Raw genomic sequence first — 21,801 nt, 5'->3', positions numbered from 1 at the left:
CTCAGTTTCCCAGAAAAACCATAGATGCACTTAATAACAAACAGAACTTGGTTCTAAAATAAGTGTCAGAAATTACATTTTAGAAATAAAATAAAAGCTAGGCGTTATGCAAAACCACTTTCTTTGCTTCAGTTTTTAAAATAGTATACCAATATTGATGTATATTTCTCTAGGATGGAGGAATACTCAAACAGACACCTAAATTTACACATACATAGCTTTTTATTTTATATTTAGGAATAGGACGTTCTTAGACTTGTCATTTCCCTATCTCTGCTTCTTGGTGAGAATTACAAGTCACTACCCCAGTCAGGAATATATTTTATTAAGTAGGTAATGGATATGTATATACATACACATGTGCACACAAATAGAGGTCAAGAGGACAATCCCTGGTGCCATTTCTGAGGTGACATCTACCTTTTTTGTTTGGTTAAGATAAGGTCTCTCACTAGCCTTCAACTTGCTAAGTAGGGCAAGCTGGCTTGTGGGTGAGCCTCAGGGATCTGTCTATCTCTGCCTCCCTAATGCCAGGTTATTAAAAAGTACGAATTCTAGGGATGGACCTCAGGTCCTCATAGTTGTTCAGCAAGTACAAGCACTTTGCCAACAGAGAGGCATCTCTCAGCCCAGAAGGTTCTTTACATTTGTTTCTGAAGGATTAGTAAATACTGATATATCTCATGGTATGTCACTTGATTAAATATAAGGCAGTCCATGAAAAGTATAAGATATAACTAAATTATTATGTTAAATAAAAATGCTATAAAATTATATATATGTATATATACACATATACACATATGTATATATATGCATGTATGCACGCATGTATGTACATGTGTGTATATTTATTTATGGGTACAATTCTGAAACAAGTATAAAATTTTGGGTTTAGGGATGTAACTCAGTGGTATGCTTGCCTGGCAAGCATGAAGTCCTAGTACTGAAAAGAAGGAATAAAAACTAAAAATCGGGGTGGAGAGATGGTTCAGCGGCTAAGAGCACTGACTGCTCTTCTGAAGGTCCTGAGTTCAAATCCCAGCAACCACATGGTGGCTTACAACCATCCGTAATGAGATTTGACGACCTCTTCTGGTGCATCTGAAGACAGCTACAGTGTACTTATTTATAATAATAAATCTTTGGCCTGGAGTCAGCAGGGACTGAGTGAGCGGGGCTGACCAGAGCAAGCGGGGTTGACTGGAGTGAGCAGAGGTCCTAAATTCAATTCCCAACTACCACATTAAGGCTCACAACTATCTGTACAGCTTACAGTGTACTCATATACATAAAATAAATAAATTAAAAAAAAAAACCTAAAACTAAAAAACTAAAAAAATTCAGGCAAAGAAAAATAACCATTATTTTATTTAGAAATGAGATTATGGATGTCAGCCTACTTCTTACCGTCCTAGCTTCTGAAATAGCATTATTCTAACATCAATATTAGTAGAGCAAAGGCCCTCTCTGCCCTCTGCCTGCTGCTCCCTCGCGCCCTGGACTCACCTCTGCAGCCACAGCTCTCTGGTGACTCTCTTCATAGAGCTCTTTCCCTCTCCTGACAGACTCTTCAACTTTTGTCTTCTCATCTGTGAGTGCACTGCTGTGAAGAATAAGGAAAAAAAACCCTTGAAACCAAATCCAGCCATTGAGATCACAAGGATGTCACATGCCAGGTCAGCTTTGAAATCACATCACACTTTCTAGACTAACTTCCTGCCTCAATTCAGACACACTGTGCTCGCTACACTTTACAAGTGATCAAAAGGATATAAGGAATCAAAGGAACGTCTCTGGAGTAAGTACAGAGGCGCACACAGGGGCACCTCACCAGTGTATTTGTGTGACTTTGTTGGCTTTGTGTGACTGTGTGTATGTTGTGTGAGTGTGTGTCTGAAGACCAGAGGTTAGCTGAGTGTGATTCCTCAGGACTGTAACTGTTCTCAAACGCTGTCTTTTATGCAAGAAATTCCACTATGAAGCATTTGTAAGAAAAGGAAAAGGCGACCTGTCCAACGATGTTCATGGCCACATGATCTAAAGCTAGCATAGAGTCCTGAGTTTCACTATGGCAATTAGAATGAGGTGCTCTGACTTTCTTCAGACGGCCTACCCTTCCTTCCTACCATCACTCTGCTTTTGTTTTTATTTCAAATACATTTACTCTTCAACTCGTAAACTCTCCCATAGTCCCTCTCGAGTGTCGTGACCTACACTCATAGACACTAAAGTCTATGATCTGCACAAAAGAAAACCCTGCAGGGTGTAAGTCTGGGATGTCTGCTTACTGTGACTTCCGGCTCCATCACGGCCATATACTATCACACTAAGAGAGGCACAGAGACGATGGGAACCGAGTATGCAGACTACATTAAAGGAGCAAAGCAAAATACAACTGCTGATTCCCTAGACCTAGTACTGTACAGAATAACACAGTATTAATTAGTAAGGATTATACAGGAAAACTATGCAACAAAGTTGCAATAACAGAGCAACACACTGTAACTCCATGTTGAGAATAGAGTTTCAGGTGGCACAAAAGGTGCTTTCTACTGATGGGGATGGGACCAGGCCATGCTCCTGCATGCCAGGAAAACACTGTTGCCACTAAGTCACAGCCACCTCAGAAGCGTGTTTCAAGTACATTTTTAGTTTCAAGTTATTTAAAGGGGGTGGGGGGAGAGCCAGGCATGGAGGCATATGCTAATAATCCCAGAACTTGAAAGCCAGCCTGGTCTACAAAGGGAGTTCTAGGACAGCCAGGACTACACAGTTGAGACCCTACTTAAAACAAAACAAATAAACAAAAAAAAGAGTCAATCAAAGTAGCTAAGTCTAGGCATTTTTATACTGACAATGGGAAATAAAAGTAGAGTCCTGAAATATATACATATTCGAGTCCTGAGAAGTATCTAAGAGAAACAGATAAACAACAGTGTACTTGGAAGTCTAGTGAGAGCGAGTAACTAAGAGTAAGCAGAGCTTAGTTGCCTGAATCCCGGGGACTGGAGCGGACGTGGTTCACATTCCTTATCCATTCCATCAGTTTTCTGGGCAGACCTGTAAAAGCAGTCACAAACGCTTCATTACCTCTCAGGTTTTTTTACTACAAACTCACACAGTAAACTGTACCCATGCTCACAGAAGCACCCTGTGAACTTAGATCACCCCTTTAGAGCAAGTTTTACTTATTGTTTCCATGAAACTACTTTTATGCAATCAAATGACATAATTCTGGTGCTGCCATCACATACTGTCAACCTTCAGGAGGACAGTTACATATAGGGCTACTGGCGAGAACAGACGCATGGTTCAGCCAGGCTCCCAGTCCAGATGGCTAGATCATCAGCAAACACAACAGCTGGTAAGTTCCTGAGCTTGGTGTCTTGCTACAGTAGCAGAAACTAAACTGAGGGATCGTATAGAACTGTGCTGAACAGCAGGAGTTTAGGAATGGGTCACAGAGTCAGGGCTTGTTCTAAATTGTTTTCTGTTGCTGTTATGGAGGTTTGAGGCCCCCATAGACTCATTTGATTGTATGGTCACCAGGAAGTGGAACTATTTCAAAGAATCACAAAGGGTTAAAAGACATGGCCTTGAGTAGGTGTGGCCTTTCTGGAGGAACTGTGTCACTGGAGGTAGGCTTTAAGGTTTCTAAAACTCATGCCAGGCCCAGATGTCTCCTTTTCCTCCCATGGATCAGGATGCAGCTCTCAGCTACTGCTCTAAGCACCTACCTCCCTGTGCTCCCCACCATGCTAACAATGGACCGTGCCTCTGACATAGAAAGCACACCCCAATTAAACACTTTCTTTTGTAAGAGTTGCTGTGGTCAAGGTCTCTTCAGAGCAATACAACAGTGACTATAACACTGAGATATACATCATAACTGAACCAAACTTAGGGCAAAGGGTTTGTGTCAGCTCCCACTTCTAAGTAGGAGGCCATCACAGAGGGAAGTCAAGGCACGGCCTCAAGCATGAGCAGACAGACACACGGAAAGCTGCTTGCTGCCTCACTCTCCAGCTCACCACATCGCTGGCTCACACTGAACTATAGATTCCTTCACAGTTCAGGCCCGTGCACTTAGGGATGGTACCGCTCAGAACAGGGTGGGAAGGCAGTCACTAACCAAGACTAGACATGGGACACAGGTCACTCTAATCTAGGCAATGGACAATACTCTGAGACTGTCTCAGATAAAGCCTCTGTGACAATTATGCCCAAGACCTGCAGTTATTAACAAACCCTGCATATCACAGGACCAAATGCTAATAATCTGAAGATTTATGGTTAAAAAGTAAGAATAAAATCATTACCCCTGAGCTTTCATGTTTGACAGGATTTTACATGTAGACCTACCCCTCTGTGGTCAGTAAGAAAGAAAAGCTAACGTTCACAGTAATGCTCCTCCAAACAGCAGCTGGGCCTTTAAAGACTTGGTTTTAGGCTACTCTCACTTTTATGCAATTTACCTGAAAACATGCCAGCTCAGACAAATTTCTAGGTGAGAGAACTTTTCAATTAATGTTTTTTAAATGATATAAAACCACTGTGAAAGTAGTACTACAAAGGTCTTTTTAAAATGATTTATTTATTCTTATTTTATGCGCACTGGTGTTTTGTCTGCAGTGTGAAGGTGTCAAACTGCTTGAAGCTGGATTACAGACAGTTGTGAGCTGCCACATGGCTGCTGGGAATTGAACTTGGGCCCTCAGGAGGAGCATCCAATGCTCTTAACACTGAGTCATCTCTCCAGCCCCTATAAAGGTCTATACTTATGAAATGAAATACAAAGAAGAAATGACAAGAATCAGAAGCGTCAGGATATTAAAACAATGCCAGCCGTCCTTTAACTGTTACTTACATTTCACTGGTATTGATAACCTTTTTAATTTTTTTCTTCAGGGCTTTTAATCTTTCTTGGATTTCTTTTTTCTCTTGTTGCCACTTTTTAATCTCTCTGTCCAAATCTTGGAGGAACCAGTCCAATTCTGTCTTTGAGATCTAAAAGCATTTTAGAAAATATATGAATAATCATGGCAATACTTTCTAGAGAGGAAAAGAACCTGACAGTGTCTCAGCATATGCAGCAGCTCAAGTCCAGGGAGCGGCATCCTCACAGCACAGCCACATGCGACCAGGTGCACTCCCTGCAGGAAGGTACTCTGAAGAACTCTGTGTACCCACACGCTTCAGCCTACACGGTTCCCTACCTACAAGTAACCTGCATATGTTTTAGCTGGCAAGTCCAGTAGGCTTTGTTTCTAGAAATGCAAATGAGATGCCCGTGGCTGGCCATTAAAGGCATCTGGATTGACCGCCTGCCTGGATTTCAGGCAGTGTGGCAGAGACACACCGGAGGCAATGCTGGTTCCCTTCCTGGAGGGCGAGGGTCAGCACCACTCCCAGACCTCAGCTCCGTATGTAACTGCTAGTTTTGAGATATGTGAACATGGAAATGTTAAACAGTGTCCAGTTTCAAATTCCACAACTACCAATACATGCTCAATAAAACTCTGTACTCCTATTTGCTAAACAAAGACTAATTTCTTAATTCTTGAGGTCCTGATCCTGCTGGTTCAGAACACACTGAGAACAAAGATTCAGTTACAAAAACACGGGCTTTCTCCTTCAAAAGGATGGTGCACCCTACATTTAACTACTCAAATGTAATAGGAAGTAATGGCATTAAAGTCAAAAATGATACAGACCCAAGAGGCCATTTCTCCCCTTTTCTCTTATGCCTTAGAAACCAGGGTTTCTATGTTTTTGACGATGGCCCTGCTAACTAGACTTCCTGCAAGCCTGAGTCCCACTTCAGAGGAGAACAGCCTTGTACTGGCTAGTTTTATGTCAACTTGACACAGCTGGAGTTATCACAGAGAAAGGAGCTTCAGTTGAGGAGATGCCTCCATGAGATCCAACTATAAGGCAATTTCTCAATTAGTGATCAAGGGGGAAAGGCCCCTTGTAGGTGGGACCATCTCTGGGCTGAGAGAGCAGGCTGAGCAAGCCAGGGGAAGCAAGCCAGTAAAGAACATCCCTCCATGGCTTCTGTATCAGCTCCTGCTTCCTGACCTGCTTGAGTTCCAGTCCTGACTTCTTTGGTGATGAACAGCAGCATGGAAGTGTAAGCTGAATAAACCCTTTCCTCCCCAACTGGCTTCTTGGTCATGATGTTTGTGCAGGCATAGAAACCCTGACTAAGACAAACCTGAATGGATGTGATACATGGGCTCTCTTAAAAAGTGGCAGGAAGGCCGGGCGTGGTGGCGCACGCCTTTAATCCCAGCACTCGGGAGGCAGAGGCAGGCGGATTTCTGAGTTCGAGGCCAGCCTGGTCTACAAAGTGAGTTCCAGGACAGCCAAGGCTACACAGAGAAACCCTGCCTCGAAAAACCAAAAAAAAAAAAAAAAAAAAAAAGTGGCAGGAGTGGAACTGTGAAGTTCTGATGTCCCCTTAGGCTGGTCTTGTCCACATTTTCCTTTCTAATAGAATCTTGCTGATTCCAAACACATCCCTTCCCTTCTGTGACTTAGATGACCCCATGCCTACCATCCTTACAAGCTCCTGTATCTACATGGTCATTTTTACCTCCAAGATCAATGTAAATCTGCTTGCTATGCCAGTGGAAGCCAGGCCACCTCTGTTTGCACTCTGGGCCAATGATCTCACCTGTGATCTGGTTTTTTGAAAGTGAGATGGTTATGCAACAGGATGAGAACCTGCTTGGCAAAACTGCCTATAGGAAATCAGTTATGAAAGCATAAAGAGTTAAAATCATGTGCATTAGCGCAATGCTCACAGTTAAACTCTGACCTGAGTTCACGTGCTGCTTCATAAAAGGAAATGATCATATTCATTCCCACCTACTCTTGTAGACACAACCGAAGAAACTCAGATTCAAAATTTAAGAGGGTACACAGTTCACGAACTAAGTCTAGAACTGAACAAACCTGTTGTTTGAGGGATGGCGTAACTGGACTCACCATGTTCTTGAGTACAATCTTGACATCAGATGCAAACCACACAAAAAAGAAAAGGCACTAGAAGAACCTGGTATGGGCTGCCTGCCTATGCTCCCAACACGTCTGAGATAAAAGGCCATGAGATTGGCCATTGAGCCCAACCTAGGTTACGCAGTAAGACCCTCTCTCAGAAGTCTGAAACCTCCAGGGTTGGGGAGCTAGACAGAGAACAGCAGTCAGAGCTGCTGCTCTGTCAGTCTTCCTCTTGGGTACGCTCTATCCCCAAGGTAGAGAACATCTGTACAAACACAGGCTTGATGAGCTGTGTGAATAAAGTACCAAGTCTGACCACCAGTGTGTGAAGCTGGAGAAGTCGCTATCACAAACTTCACTCACCAAATGCCTATGTGAAGTACTATGTGCCTGAATCTGCCTGCCACTCAAACAAGAGGCCACATGGATTACTGTTCAAATCTTCCTGAGGCAATACCACATTTGTATCATTACTTTATTTTATTATATCGCTCAAGTAGTTTATTCAAGTTTGCATTCCATGTATCATATGCTAAGTAGGCTTTAATTTTTTCTTTTTACTGGTATCCCTAGGCCGATCTCTGTGAACAGGTCCTGGGAGTGCTGCCACACTTACTCTATCTCCTTTCTTCCAGGTATACTCCAATTCCAATAGACGAGTTTCCTAATTAAGCTAATTTCCTACTACTTAATGTACTATTCCAGATGTTAATTCTGACTTCTCAAACCATTTTTTTCCTTCTTAAATGGGTCTCTCCATTCCCTTTATGAAAAGGAACATCATTTTCTCATGCCTGTAATCTCCTTACCACTAAAGCCACTTTTTTTTTTTCTTTTTTCTTTTTTTTTGCCAACTGGTACCACTTCACTATATATAACTGATGGTCAGTCTCAACTAATAGAATTCAAACCAGATACTCCAGAGACTTGAATACAGCACAGGCTCCATGAGTTATTCTGACATTTCCTCATGAAGATGAGGGATAGTAACAGAGTCAATTACTTATTAACCCTCACTCTTTACCACAGAGTTTTACCCAGATAAGCAAACTAAGTTCAGTGATATTAAGTAACCTAACTGCTCTGTCAGAAGAGTTCTAGACAGAACCACTGGAGTAGAACAAGGGTGGCTGCAGGCTCACATTTGTGACCTCTCCTCTGATAGTGCCTCACAACGCAGACAGGAATTTAACTTGGGATTAAACACAGCGGAGTTTCAGTCAACCAGACAAGGCAATTAAAGATAAATTAAATCCCAGATTTATAGTCCTTTTCTCAAAACAGTTGGTAAAGTTCTACATCACTACAAGAGCACTGCCACTTGGGTATGCTGCAGAGAAAAGTGAGAGAGGCTCCTGAGAAGGAGTTCTTGTGTGGCCACTGGTGCAGCTCAGCTGACTGAGGCTGACAAACACTGCCACTCACCGCAGCCATCACCGAGTCTCAGGGAGGTTTACCTTGTTTTCCTCTGTGTGCCGCTGCAGCTTTTCCTCCAGGTCCTTGATCTCTTGTGAGCTCCTGAGTTCTATCTGCTCGCAGTTCTCACACGCCACCTTCAGCTGCTCTCTGAGTAGGTGGCACTCCTTTTCCTTCTGGGAAAGGTCCCCCTAGGAGTAAGCCACAAAAGCATCAATTAACAACTCCTGAGAATCTATGACCTATTTCAAACCGTCTCAAAGGAGAGTAACAGGAAAAGGAAAACTTATATGGGAAATGTAATAATCCAGAAATTAAAACCTCTACAAAGTACTGTTCAGCAGAGCCAGTTTTTTTTTTCTAGCACTATTATTTTACTACTGAAATTTGTAATAAAACTTTCCTTTAGCTTTTTATTGGTTTGTGACTTTCACCTCATGCACCCCCCTCCCACTCATCTTCCTGTCCCTTTGTACCCACCCTCTACCATTGCAACATTCTCCCATAGAAGAAAAAAAAAAGATCTCTTGGAAGGATTACCCTGGAAACTGCAGGGTATCACAGTGTGTCACAGTGCACCCTCTTGTCCAAACTGCTTTACTTGCAAATGTTCATTACAATGAGTCACTGGTCTGCTTCAAGGCCTCTGATTTCCTTTACACTATCGCCAGGACTCCTCTCAGTTACCCTGTTGCTGCCCTATGTCATGCAGATCCTGCATCTTTGGATCTGCAGGACTGGCTGCTTCATCTACTCCAGCATTTCATACAGGGGAAGATGTTTAGGTGAGCCAACTGGAAGCTCTGGATCTGGGCCTGGGTGGTAGCTGATGAGCTGGTCAACCTGCCAGCTCTCCCACACCCACACCACCAGGTCAAGCTCTCCAGCACTGCTCTGGTTAGCTCACCCAATGCTGCAGCCAGCAAGGGGCAGAGCCAGCTCCACTGGGCTGCCCGCCCAGGTGAGAGGAAGGCTCTGCTCTCCTGACTGCTGCAGCACTGAGGAGCAGGACTAGCTCTCCCTCACACGACCCCAGAGCCAGCTTGTGATTAACTTCCCAATCTATACATTAATTAGTTCTGAGAGTTTGTTTCTTAGGAGCATAATGACAGATCAAAGTTTAATTAGAATGTTAATTTCTATAATTAACATTAGGGACTATTGTTCGGTTTTAAAGGTTGATTATACATACATTTTAAAGACAAGTTGAACAGATTAGTGTTGACATTACCAAATGTCAACCAAGTTGTTGGTAATTAAAAAAAAACAAATTAAATTATGACCTAATGAACTGCTTTCTGTTATCTACTATGGATTATCTTCAAATCAAAACAATCAGAAAAAGAAGATGTGATATTATACTATGAAGTGTTGACAAACAATAAATGTCACTTTATGGAAGGCTTTTTTCAAAAGCTGTCTTTCTGCTAGAACTGTGGAATCACATGGATGTCTGAAGAAAGTACTGTGGGGTACAGGAAACCTCCAGGTTCAGAGAACGCACTTCTGTGGCAGTCACGCTGCAGAAAGCAACCCCACAGGCACAAACCTGGGCCATCTTAAACAACCTCTTTGCCCCGCCCCCTCCCCCTAGCACCTAAGCACTTTGCAACTAAAAGGGCAGGGAATCAAGTAACTGAAATGATGCACACCTTATCAAAGCACTGCGAATGGCCACAGCACAGCAACTGCAGAGTGCTCTGGCAGGAGGCTCAGCTTATGTCTGTCCAGACTGGGGCTTTAGCACTCCAGATGTAGCCCATGTCTAAATGAAACTGTCAAACCTACTATGTACTACCTACAAGCAAGGCTCGATGGTAAACACTTCAGTTACCTCTGTTTTCATTCTCAATTTGGCAAAAGCATCACAGCACATAAGGTATTATAGACAACTTCCACATCCCAAGTCACCAACAGAGATAGTCGAGACATTAAATGGCACCTTCATGTTATTATATTTAAACTTCATCACATTTTTATAAGAAATATGTAATTTTTGCCTTTTATAGGTCAGAAAACCAAGGGTGAGAGGTGTGAAGCAACTTCTCAAAGTCCTGGGAGAAAACTGTAGTCCTAAGATTCAAATACAAATCTCAATAGTTGAAAAGCTACCAACTACCTTGACTGGTCTCAATACCATGAAACTAAGAACTGCTTTCAAAACAGCATTTGTGACTATTTCCAAGGCTGAGTAAAGTTTTGAACAATGACTTACTAAACAACAGAGTCTACCTGATTTAGAGCTAAGTACAGAGTAAGATCCTGAGTAAGAGCCCATCTACTCAGTGTATGTAGTGTTAAACAGAGAACTGCACACTACAGCACTGTAGCAGACAGTCTAGGTGTTCAACAATTCAGAGATCAAAGAATTTTTCACCTACTATTGTAAAGAAATACAAACATGTTATAGTTCTCTAACAGGTACAAACAGAAGAGTGCAAATTTCAGATGCATTAAAACAAGACTGCCATCTTTTAAAAGATATAGTATAACTATATGTAAATGTGAAAGTAAGGTTGTATCTTCAAATATTACCAGAGGCTGGGCATCCTAGCATTAAGGAGGCAGAGGCAAGTGGATCTCTATGAATCTGAGGCCTGCCTGGTCTACATACTGAGTTCCAGGCCAGCCAAGTGTTTATTGTAAGACCTTGTCTCAAGAAAACAAACAAAAACTTAGCAGAGATGAAACAAATGTAGATGATTTTCAATTTCGTTTTTATAATCTCTAGCAAGGTGTACTGAAAACAACTTAATGGCTCTTTAATATAAGTTTTGGTAACTATGAAGGTCTTGTTCAGACAGCATGGGCCACATAATTGTGTCTACTACAGCTGCTTCAGTGTTAAACAACAGCACAGCATTACAACACATGGCCACATCTCAGCCACAGGTGCTGGGTGCTGAAATTGTATCTACTTTTGGGTTGTTTCAAGTATAAACAAAGTAAATATTTAAGTATCTGTTTACTGGTCTTCACATACCTATTTGAGCACAGGTAACTCCATACTGCATTCCCCAGAAAGCTACATGTGCATGCTACCATGCATGTGGAACTCATTTGTTAATATCTAAAACCACCAACACTTCTTTTATTGTATACTGTATATTCACATCAATTCTTTTTTTTCTTATGGATTTGTAAAATCTTCCTGTGATAAGAATATTTATTCTCCCCAAACCAGAATTCCTAACCTGCTCCTGGGTTTCTGACCAAGAGGAATTGGTTGACAGAGCAAAAAAAAATTTTTTTTCTATTTTAAGTCAATAGATTTTGAGGTAATTTGTTGTATTACAATAGAGAACTACTAAACTCTGTTTAGATTCACAAGTGTAGTAAGGATGTCCTGAAGTAAGAAACAAAACTAGGGGAAAAAATTAATCTTTTCATTATCATACTATCCAAGTATACAGGCATGTCATCTCTTCACTAAGGCTCTCAATAGCAGTTTAGCATCTTGCTATCAATTTTTGCCACTAAGAATGGAATATTATCTCTTAATAGTTCATCTTAGTATATGGAAAATATATATCTTCTATACAATTACTTTTCAATTATTCTGGCCTTAATTTCTGTAAATAATGATACTTATACCTTCTCCTTTTCTTTCTTGTTCCTAAATTTTATTAGTTAATAGTTCCAGAACAATAATAAATACTAGTGGTAATGCTTTATCTTTAAACAAGATAAGACTTTTACTGTCAGAGAACATACTGAGACACAGGCACTCCTATTTTATGAGCATTTTTGAGGAAAAGGGTACATGAAGTTTATCTAGTACCATTTTGAAACTACAGAGCTGGTTAAATAACCTTTGTAGTATATTAACAAACTTCGTAACTGAACCTTTCTTAAAGTGGCTCAGGTCTTTTTATCTTCTTTTTTTTTAATCTTCTGATGTCATTCATATAAATAACCTTATCTATAAATTAATATATGATCACCGCGTAAGTTAGCACAAAGCCAGTATCCTTTGAATTAACTTTGCCCCCTTCTCAAATTTCAACAAAAAAGTTTTTGTTGTAGTCTATAGTCTAAAGCTTATTCCATTTTGAGACTAGTTTGGTCCAATTCAAATATATGGCAACAAAACTGATGTATACAAACAATGTAGTGCTCTTTGACTCACCTGTTGTGTTTCAAACGGCTCATACGGCTCAGTGTTGACTTCCTGATGTACCATGCTCCTAGACACCTATGGAGTAAAACAACAGCTTAAAACTCAATCAACCACAATCACACTAAGAGGCCCACTGTGTAATAGTTTAAAACATGCCCACAATTTTTCTAAGGACTTTTTATTTAATTACTTTTTATATAAAAATGTTATTCAGAAAATACTATTTAGAATATAACCAAAATTAATATTAGTGCTTAACATTTTTTCTTTTTCACATTTTAACATTTTTTACATTTCATACTAGTCGTAACTTTTTTTTTTCTCAAAGTTTGCTAGAAAGCAGAAAACGTAAGGGAAGTAAAAGTGAATAAGGACTTTCATGAATTCATACCAAAAGGACAACTACAGAGAACCTTGATATATTTGCATGCTTATTAGGAAAATACTTACATAAACCACTCATTTCTCCCCATCTGGTTCTCTATCTTACAACTCTCACTTCTCCCGTGGTTCCACGGAACCTGGATGTACATGCATGCATAGCCCAGACTCTTCCCCTGGATGTACATGCATGCATAGCCCAGACTCTTCCCCTGGATGCACATGCATGCATGGCCCAAGCTCTTCCCCTGGATGTACATGCATGCATAGCCCAGACTCTTCCCCTGGATGTACATGCATGCATGGCCCCAGCTCTTCCCCTGGATGTACATGCATGCATGGCCCCAGCTCTTCCCCTGGATGTACATGCATGCATAGCCCAGACTCTTCCCCTGGATGTACATGCATGCATGGCCCCAGACTCTTCCCCTGGATGTACATGCATGCATGGCCCCAGCTCTTCCCCTGGATGTACATGCATGCATAGCCCAGACTCTTCCCCTGGATGAACATGCATGCATGGCCCCAGCTCTTCCCCTGGATGTACATGCATGCATGGCCCCAGCTCTTCCCCTGGATGTACATGCATGCACAGCCCAGACTCTTCCCCTGGATGTACATGCATGCATGGCCCCAGCTCTTCCCCTGGATGTACATGCATGCATGGCCCCAGCTCTTCCCCTGGATGTACATGCATGCATGGCCCCAGCTCTTCCCCTGGATGTACATGCATGCATAGCCCAGACTCTTCCCCTGGATATACATGCATGCATAGCCCAAGCTCTTCCCCTGGATGTACATGCATGCATGGCCCCAGCTCTTCCCCTGGATGTACATGCATGCATAGCCCAGACTCTTCCCCTGGATGTACATGCATGCATAGCCCAGACTCTTCCCCTGGATGTACATGCATGCATGGCCCAGACTCTTCCCCTGGATGTACATGCATGCATGGCCCAAGCTCTTCCCCTGGGTGTACATGCATGCATAGCCCCAACTCTTCCCCTTTACCTCTGTCCCCATTACTTATTCAGTGACTTGCCTGGAATCCAGAGCTTTGTACATGCTAAGCAAGTGTTCTCCCACTGAGCTCCACTCTCACAGACTCTTTTTATTTTTCTGGGGAGTGGGCAGTGTGTCCAGTGTTATATGGGGCAATCAGCTCAGACCAGGGGCTGTGAATGCTGCATCAGTCAATGGGATGAAGCCACCGTGGTTGGGAGTATGTGTACCTCCCTATAAAGTAGCCACAACACTCCTATACTCTTTTGTTTATGAAATATATCAGTGATGCCTTGGCTCCAGGTGCTGACTCTGATTCCGTATTTCTTACCAGTATAGACTGTGGAAGGGGACACAGACTATGCATCACCTCATCCAAATGTCCTCCTGACAACACAAACACTTGTGATGCTTTCAGAGGCGTTTGTATTTACAGGTGGAAAAGTATTTACAACCACTATGAAGCCAACTACTTCTTTTAGCAAAAATAATATCGTGTTCTCTTTAAGACCTACCTGTACGGCAACCGATGGAGCAGGTGGAGCATCTGTTGTTCCACTGACATTTTCTAGAGAAGCTTCCCACAGGCTGTCAGAGCTCCCGCTGTGTTCGCTGTTTCCCTCAGGCTCACTCAGCGCTGGATCAGCATCAGCTGCGCTGCCCTGGGACCTGACGCACACTCCCAAAGTATCCTCCAGGATCTGTGTTTCAGAGGCAATGTGGTCACCAGCGTCGTGCTCAGTATTCAGATTAGGACTCTCAAAGTATGCAGCGGCATTTTCATCTGCTCTGTTGCTGGCTACAAAAGATGGCACCACTGGCATGGATCTTTGCATTGGATACTCAGAAGAAATGTTGGCCAAAGGTGTATAAATGCTAGTGAACTGGGACAGGCTAGGTACCATGTTAATGTACGCTGGTCGCTGGGTGATGCCAAATCCTTGAAAAGGAAGGTATGTGCAGAATCCTGTGACCAAGTGTGACTGAGCCCAGTATGTTGGTTTGGCTTCTTCAGGAGCTGGTGTGGGGGAAGGAGAAGCATCCTCACAGAGTGGTGTAGGAGAGTCAGGAGAGGCCACTTCCAGTCTGCTATCCTCCGAAGCTGACCCAGAAGAGCTATCAGAGTCCAGCTGGGCCTTCAGATCCTCCGCAGCTAGTGTTGAGGAGTCAGCAGGTCCTGGTGTGGACCTCACATCCTCAGAAACTGCTTCAGACTTTACATCTGGTTGAAATTCCCTAGCAGTTGGATTTAGTGGTAGTTTAACTCGTAAATATTCTCCTGTTTTTGAAATGTCTTCAACTTTAGCTTTCATGTTTTTCTTCTTTCTTTTTTTCTTGAGTCTTGAGGCAACTTTTTTCAATGCAATGCAGTTGTCGATCACAACAAATCGAGGACAGCCCAGGAGGAACGACTTCAGCCCTCCTGCCTTCTCCAGTATCTGTCGAGTTTCTTCAGGGAAGAACTCATATTCCTCAGAGAACATCCTGTCACTCATATCCAAGGGGCCGTGCTCTTCCAACAACTGAGAGAAGTAACTTGGAAAAATAAATTTACATTGGGTTACAACAAGAAAGTACTTGTTTTGGATTTTTCCTCCCAAGGCAAGTATTTTACTTCTGATATCAAACCCTCCCATCAATACAATCCAGAGGAAACACAGGGCTGACTGAAATCAATGCTACAACAATCAGAACTTCAGTTGCACTGAGAGCTCAAGGCGGGGCCTAGGCCCTCGCGCACACCAGGCTGACTTTTTACCAACTGAGCTGCATTCCCAGCTCTATGTTTAACATTGTGTGTAATGTTTTTTTTTTTTAAAAAAAAAATGTCGTTAAAGAGATCCTCTACATTTCCTGTCCTGTTAAGCAGCAGTCCACATTTCAGAGCAGAAAGAGGACACCATTTAACTCAAGAGCGCTTAGCAAAAAGACACAGTACCATCCTCCACTATGGGAGAACGTTAATCTACTATTTGAAATGTGACACAAAACACACTTCATGTTCTTGGGCCCTGAAAAGTACTCGTAGGAAGTGTGTAAACTGTATCCAAAGTGAGGAGACAGGATTTCTTTATACCTTAGTGTTTTATAGTCTAGGATTGGTTACTATGACCATTTAGGAGATATAAAAGAAGCTAAGAACAATGGAGCACAGGCTATCTATCCATTTTTGGTGGACTTTGAAAGTTTTCTGATCTCCCATTATGACCCCTTCAAAGTCTTAGATTGAAAACAAGACAAATATTCCTGTATTTAGCTAGAGGCTAAGAGCTGAGCACACTACATATGGCAGTATAAAAAGTAATACTGATAAAGCTAATTACACCAGAGCTATCAACATCTGCTCCCCACCTGTGCAACATTTCTTAATCAGCAGTGTTTGCAGATGGATTTCAGGATGCCACTGCAGCTGATGCCAGCACTAAGGAGAGGACAGGCAGGGGCCTTCAAAGCCTACACCTATCATCCCAGGATGGCTCCACCCCAGGAGTACTACTTGGAAACCCATTTTGTATATGCCCATGGTTCGTTTTTCAGACTGCAATCCTAGAATGATCACCTCAGCTTTTCTATGTTGCAATCTACAACATAGCAGAAATCTACTAGTTTTATATGACTAGTAAGTCTTGAGTAATTGGTAACTTGTATTAGGAAAAATTATATTAGGAATAATTTGGCTAAACAAAACCATAAAATGTTAGAAACTGAAGAGAACAGTTAAATTAGGTCAGTTTTCTCTATTTAGGTGAAAATTTCAAGTTTAGAAAAAGTGAATTTGTAGTAATTATCTCAGTATTTCTCTGACATAGGGACTTCAGTCTTTGTTTTTAACCACACACTGACCAACAAGAGACTGCCTTCTCAAGCTGTTATGTGTCTCCTTCTGAAACACAAGAGACCTACATTTTGTGATGTGTCTTCTTAAAACTTCTGTATGTATAAGAAGATATAAGTTCTACCTAAAGGTAAAAATAGATCAGCCTAATTTTCCTTATAAATTCAATTAATTTTTTTCCCGGCTGTAGTAGAAATTCTTTAAGAACTGCTGAAAGTGGTCCTCTTAAGTTTTGGTTTAAGGAAGCCTGAAGCAAATTACAGAATATTTTAAGAAGAATCGGTCTAACTTTGTAGCTATTTCTAAATTGCCACTCAAGAGTTCTCTTAAGAAAACTGATCAATATTTCAATTCAAGAAGAAAGAATCATAAGTGAGACCTTAGACTGACTTGTCTCTCAGGAATGACAGAGTGAGGTAAAATAAAGAAAAGATTATACAGTGTGTAAATGAAGGGGGTTTTCAGAAGATAGCTTTTTCATTAATTTCCACTAGGTTTTATTCTGTGATTTCTTTCCTTAGAGAATCAAGTACAGTACTATAACATATTTAATGTGAAGCTCGAAATAGCCAGGTATTTGTAAGCTTACTGAGCTATTCACCAGATTACTTATTCGCGTCACTCATATTTGACTATTAAAGTTCATATTTGTCTTAAGGTTTTACTGCTGTGAACAGACACCATGACCAAGGCAACTCTTATAAGGACAACATCTAATCTAATACAGGTTCAGAGGTTCAGTCCATTATCATCAAGGTGGGAACATGGCAGTATCCAGGCAGGCATGGGGCAGGAGGAACTGAGAGATCTACATCTTCATCTGAAGGATGCTAACAGAAGACCGACTTCCAGGAAACTAGGACTAGGGTATCAAACGCCATGCCCACAAGACCACACCTTCCAACAGTGTCACTCCCTGGGCCAAACATATACAAATCATCACAACATTCATATTTTAAATCCTAAGGTACCTTATATCTAAAGTTACTGAAGAAAAGCACATTCTTTTTTTTCATGACCAACACAAAAGCAGTGGTACAGCGCTCCGGATTTTCTATCATTCTAGCTGAATTATCACAATCAGAGCCGAAGTTGTCACAGCATACAGGGGTTCTTTTCTTAATAAAAAAGGCAACACTTCCCTAAGCTACATAACCTGTCACTGCCATTGTGAGATGGCAGACAACCCATCAATACAAGGGCAACATAGAATAGTGGCAGTTTTCTTTGTCATTCAAGTACTTGGAATTCATGACTACAACAAGACTATGGCTGACTATATAGAGGAACCCTCACTTGAAATCCTAGTTTCTTAGACCCTAAGTAAAGAGTGTTGCAAGATCAATGCCTGCTCAGTTATGCAGTGAAACGCTTTCTCAAAACCCACAAACCATAGCTGAAAGCCTGGTTCAAAGTATCAGTATCAGCAGCTCAAACCGACAAACCAGTTATGGTCTGTACTCCAAATTTAGTAATTAAAAACCCTCAATAAACTTTGTGAAATACATGGCAAAAGTTCTGAACATTTTCCCCAGATGTTGTGTGTGAAATGGTAAGCATTTTAATAAATACAGGGGACACAAATCAAACACCTTCGATGTCTGCTTGGCAGGCAGGCTCACAAGTGAGCTAGAGGGGCGGACGCTAAGCTACTTACTCATACAGAGTCGAACATTTCTGTTTGGGGTTAATATCCCAGAGCTTCTTATTTCGGACAACATACTCGCTGCTGTGCTGGTCATAAAGAGCTTCAAATTCTTCCACATCTTGCCGAAGGTGGTCAGGCACTGCAAATGGTCCTGCAGAATCTGAATTGCGCCTGCTGCGTTAAAAACAAATATGTACCTAAACTTTTGGGAAGGAATATCTAATATTGCACATGAAGAGACTGGAGACAGGGATATCAAACTATAGAAAAACATGTAATTAAAATAAAATTAAATAATCAAAATAAAATTAATAATTTCAGTTTCGTACTATAAAAATTTATTACCAGAGAATTTAATTTAGAAAAGCTAAAATTTACAGGCTGGAGAGTAGGTTCAGTGGTTAAGAGTACTTGTTGATGTTGCAGAGGACAGAAATTCGGTCCCCAGCACCTACATGGTGGTTTACAACCATCCATAACTCCAGGTCCAGGGGATCTGATAGCCTCTTCTGATTGCTACAGGCACCGGTAGTACCCAGACACACAGGCTGGCAAAACACTGGCACAATAAATAGATTACATAAAACTTAACCCTACGGTTATAGTCAAGAAACACTGTAGGACACATTAAAAAAAAAAAAAAAGATTTATTTTATGTATATGAGTACATAGTAGCTGTCTTCAGATATACCAGAAGAGGGCATCAGATCTCATTATAGATGGTTGTGAGCCACCATGTGATTACTGGGAATTGAACTCAGGACCTCTGGAAGAGCAGGCAATGCTCTTAACTGATGAGCCATCTCTCCAGCCTAACATAAGGCTATTAATAAAAACATTTCTTTAAAACATGCCTAAGAGCCGCATGAAGAACAGGAGATACCAGAGCCAATGCAGACCAAACAGTACTGAGAATTCAGGGCCTACATCCCGCACTGACCACCTCTGGGCTCAAGACAGGCTGTAAAGGATGCTCAAGGGCACAGAGTCAAGGGAAGGACCAGACACAGAGAACTGTGCCAGGTTTTCCTTACCAGCTCCTCCAGGGCCTAGAACCTGAGCCTATAAAGGCCCCTTTGAAGAAGATAGGCCCTGAGGGAAAAGGAACCAGCAACCAGCAGAGATGCAGAAAAGGCCTTGCAGAGCATCCATGGTGCTGGAGGCCAAGACATGTGGACAGCTTTGCTTACAGTGTATGTCATTACAGACTAAAGCATTTTTCATCAAAATCTTCTTGCTCTTGGGACAGGATTTTATTCTGTAGTCCAGACTGACCTCAAATTTTCGGCAGTCCTGCCTCAGTCTCTTGAACTGTTTAGAAATAAGCTCACACGTGACTCTAACAAGGGTTTTAAATATGTGTTATATAGATATGTTATTCAAGTTGTTTCTCTGCATAGCTCTGGCTGTCTTGGAACTTACTTTGTGGACCAGGCTATCTTTAAACTCTAAACTATATTTGCCTCCCAAGAACTGGGACTAAAGGTACCTGCCACCACTTCTGGCCAGCTTTAACAGGTCTTAAAGCCATACTAGTAATACAATTAATTCTACTGTTTAATGGGCAAAGAACACATGTCACTAACAAGATGTCTCCAACACTGGATGGGTGTGGAGGAAAACCACCTTTCCGTGACAGTTCTGAGAGAACAGGTTACTGACAAGTGTAGCCACCTTAGTGCAGCTTCCTTGGCCTTTTCCCTTTCAACCATCTGCATAAACACTTAAACTCCCTTAAAACCTGAGTCTGTTGGGACCTAGCCCCACAAAACTACTTTGCCTGAATGTCAGGCAATGTGTCTCTTGCAGAGACATCAAGATAGTCATCCTCCAGTCTGTTCTACATGGAGTTCCAGTCAAATATAGAACAAACAAACAAACAAGCAAACAAAAGATGGTCATCATCAAAACAGCAGTGGTTCACTTTAAGACTAGATTTTCAGATTTATAATTCCGTTTTCATTTATCTTCAGGCCTGAGTCATGAGAAATCCTACTAGTTTTTCTCATTTAGAGCACCTAATGAGCACTGTTTTGTATGTGTGCGTCTAACTGTGTAGCTCAGGATGGCTTAGAACTTACTTCATTATGTTGTGTAATCTAGCTTCATCTTCTTCCTCAGCCTCCTGAGAGCTAATACTACCATGTCTAGCTTATTCATGTAACACTACAATGGCTTTTGGATTTTGGCAAGCCATTCCAGAAGGGAGTCTGAAAGTTATATAATGTCCTTCCTGGAACACAATGACTGCTGCTGAAAGCATCTTTAATAAAGCTGTGCAAGGTCAGGTTCAGGAAAGCAGAGTGCAGCAGCACTACATGAAGACGCGGACACATCTCCAGCATCATCCTGGCCATCTGCCTGGTCTGGTTCTAACATTCCGTTTCTATACTGTTTCCATTCTTGCCAGAATGTGCTTTCTTCTTCCTTCAGTATGTTTTCTTTTTTCTTTTCAGGAACTAGTCTATTTAGATTCTGATTTAGATTTTAACACTCTAAAAGGACAAAACAGTTTGAGTGTGGGCTTCAAAACAAAAATGTATGGTTCAAATGCTGGGCCTGTTATTTGCCAGCTTTGATCGTGGGCAGGTCACTCCACCACACTGTGTCTCAGTGTCCTTATGTGGACATACGGACACAGAAGCATCACCTGTCCTCCGGAGATGAATAGATGAATAAAGGAGTTCTATGTCTAAGTCTGAGAATAGAAACTGACACATATCAGTTTCAGTAAGGGCTATGTTATGATATAAATGTTTTTGTGTGACAGCTGCCAGCACTAAGTTCCTATGTTGAAACTTAATCACCAATCTGACGGATTTAGAAAGAGGGTCCTTGGAGGTAGTCAGGTCATGAGGGTATGCGCTTGAGAATAGAATCTATGCTTGTGTTAATTTTAGAGAAGTATGTATGGGGCTACTTCACTCTTCCAACATGTGAGAACACAGTAAGATGGTGTCATCCATGAATATACCAGGAAGCACGTGGCCTCTTTAACACAAGACCACAGGCTCCAGAACTGTAAGGAATACTCCATTACTTTTCAGCTATTTTAATTTGGGGTATATTATTTTTGATAAATTTCTAGTTTCTTGTTTTTTAATTAACTAATTTTTAAAGTTTTATTTATGTTCATTAATGTTTTGCTGGCATACGTATGGCAGCATGTGTGTGCCTAGCGCTCTCAGAAATGAGAAGAGGGCTTCAGATCCGTAACAACTGGAGTATGGATGGCTGTGAGCCACCATATGGTTGGTTTCTGGGAATCAAATCCAAGTCCTCTGCAAAAACAAGCATTCTTAGCCTGAGTCATCCCTCCAGCTCAGATTCCTACAGCTTTTAAGCGCTTCATTTCAGCATCTTGTCTTGGACAGCCCAACCAAACCAAAA

General features: G+C 41.6%; 1 protein-coding gene across 8 annotated transcripts in view; it reads right to left on the bottom strand.

Moving 5' to 3' along the window:
• Positions 1 to 21,801, bottom strand: part of Ttc3 (tetratricopeptide repeat domain 3) — a 101,445-nt gene that overhangs the window by 12,967 nt on the left and 66,677 nt on the right. For 7 of the 8 annotated variants that reach the window (XM_029470721.2, XM_029470716.2, XM_029470720.2 and 4 more), the window contains 7 exons: positions 18,421 to 18,585; positions 14,443 to 15,463; positions 12,554 to 12,619; positions 8,466 to 8,615; positions 4,871 to 5,010; positions 2,995 to 3,063; positions 1,510 to 1,606 (listed from right to left, as the gene is read on the bottom strand). In XM_029470721.2, the coding sequence (XP_029326581.1) occupies positions 1,510 to 1,606; positions 2,995 to 3,063; positions 4,871 to 5,010; positions 8,466 to 8,615; positions 12,554 to 12,619; positions 14,443 to 15,463; positions 18,421 to 18,585 (1,708 nt within the window). The remainder of the gene's footprint in view (positions 1 to 1,509; positions 1,607 to 2,994; positions 3,064 to 4,870; positions 5,011 to 8,465; positions 8,616 to 12,553; positions 12,620 to 14,442; positions 15,464 to 18,420; positions 18,586 to 21,801) is intronic. The other variant, XM_029470713.2, reaches the window with a different exon arrangement.

The sequence above is a fragment of the Mus caroli genome, unplaced genomic scaffold, assembly GCF_978045245.1.
Source record: "Mus caroli unplaced genomic scaffold, Mus_caroli_1 scaffold_17, whole genome shotgun sequence".
NCBI lineage: Eukaryota > Metazoa > Chordata > Mammalia > Rodentia > Muridae > Mus > Mus caroli.
The sequence above is the reverse complement of the archived record's forward strand: the minus strand, read 5'-3'. Positions and strand labels throughout refer to the sequence as shown.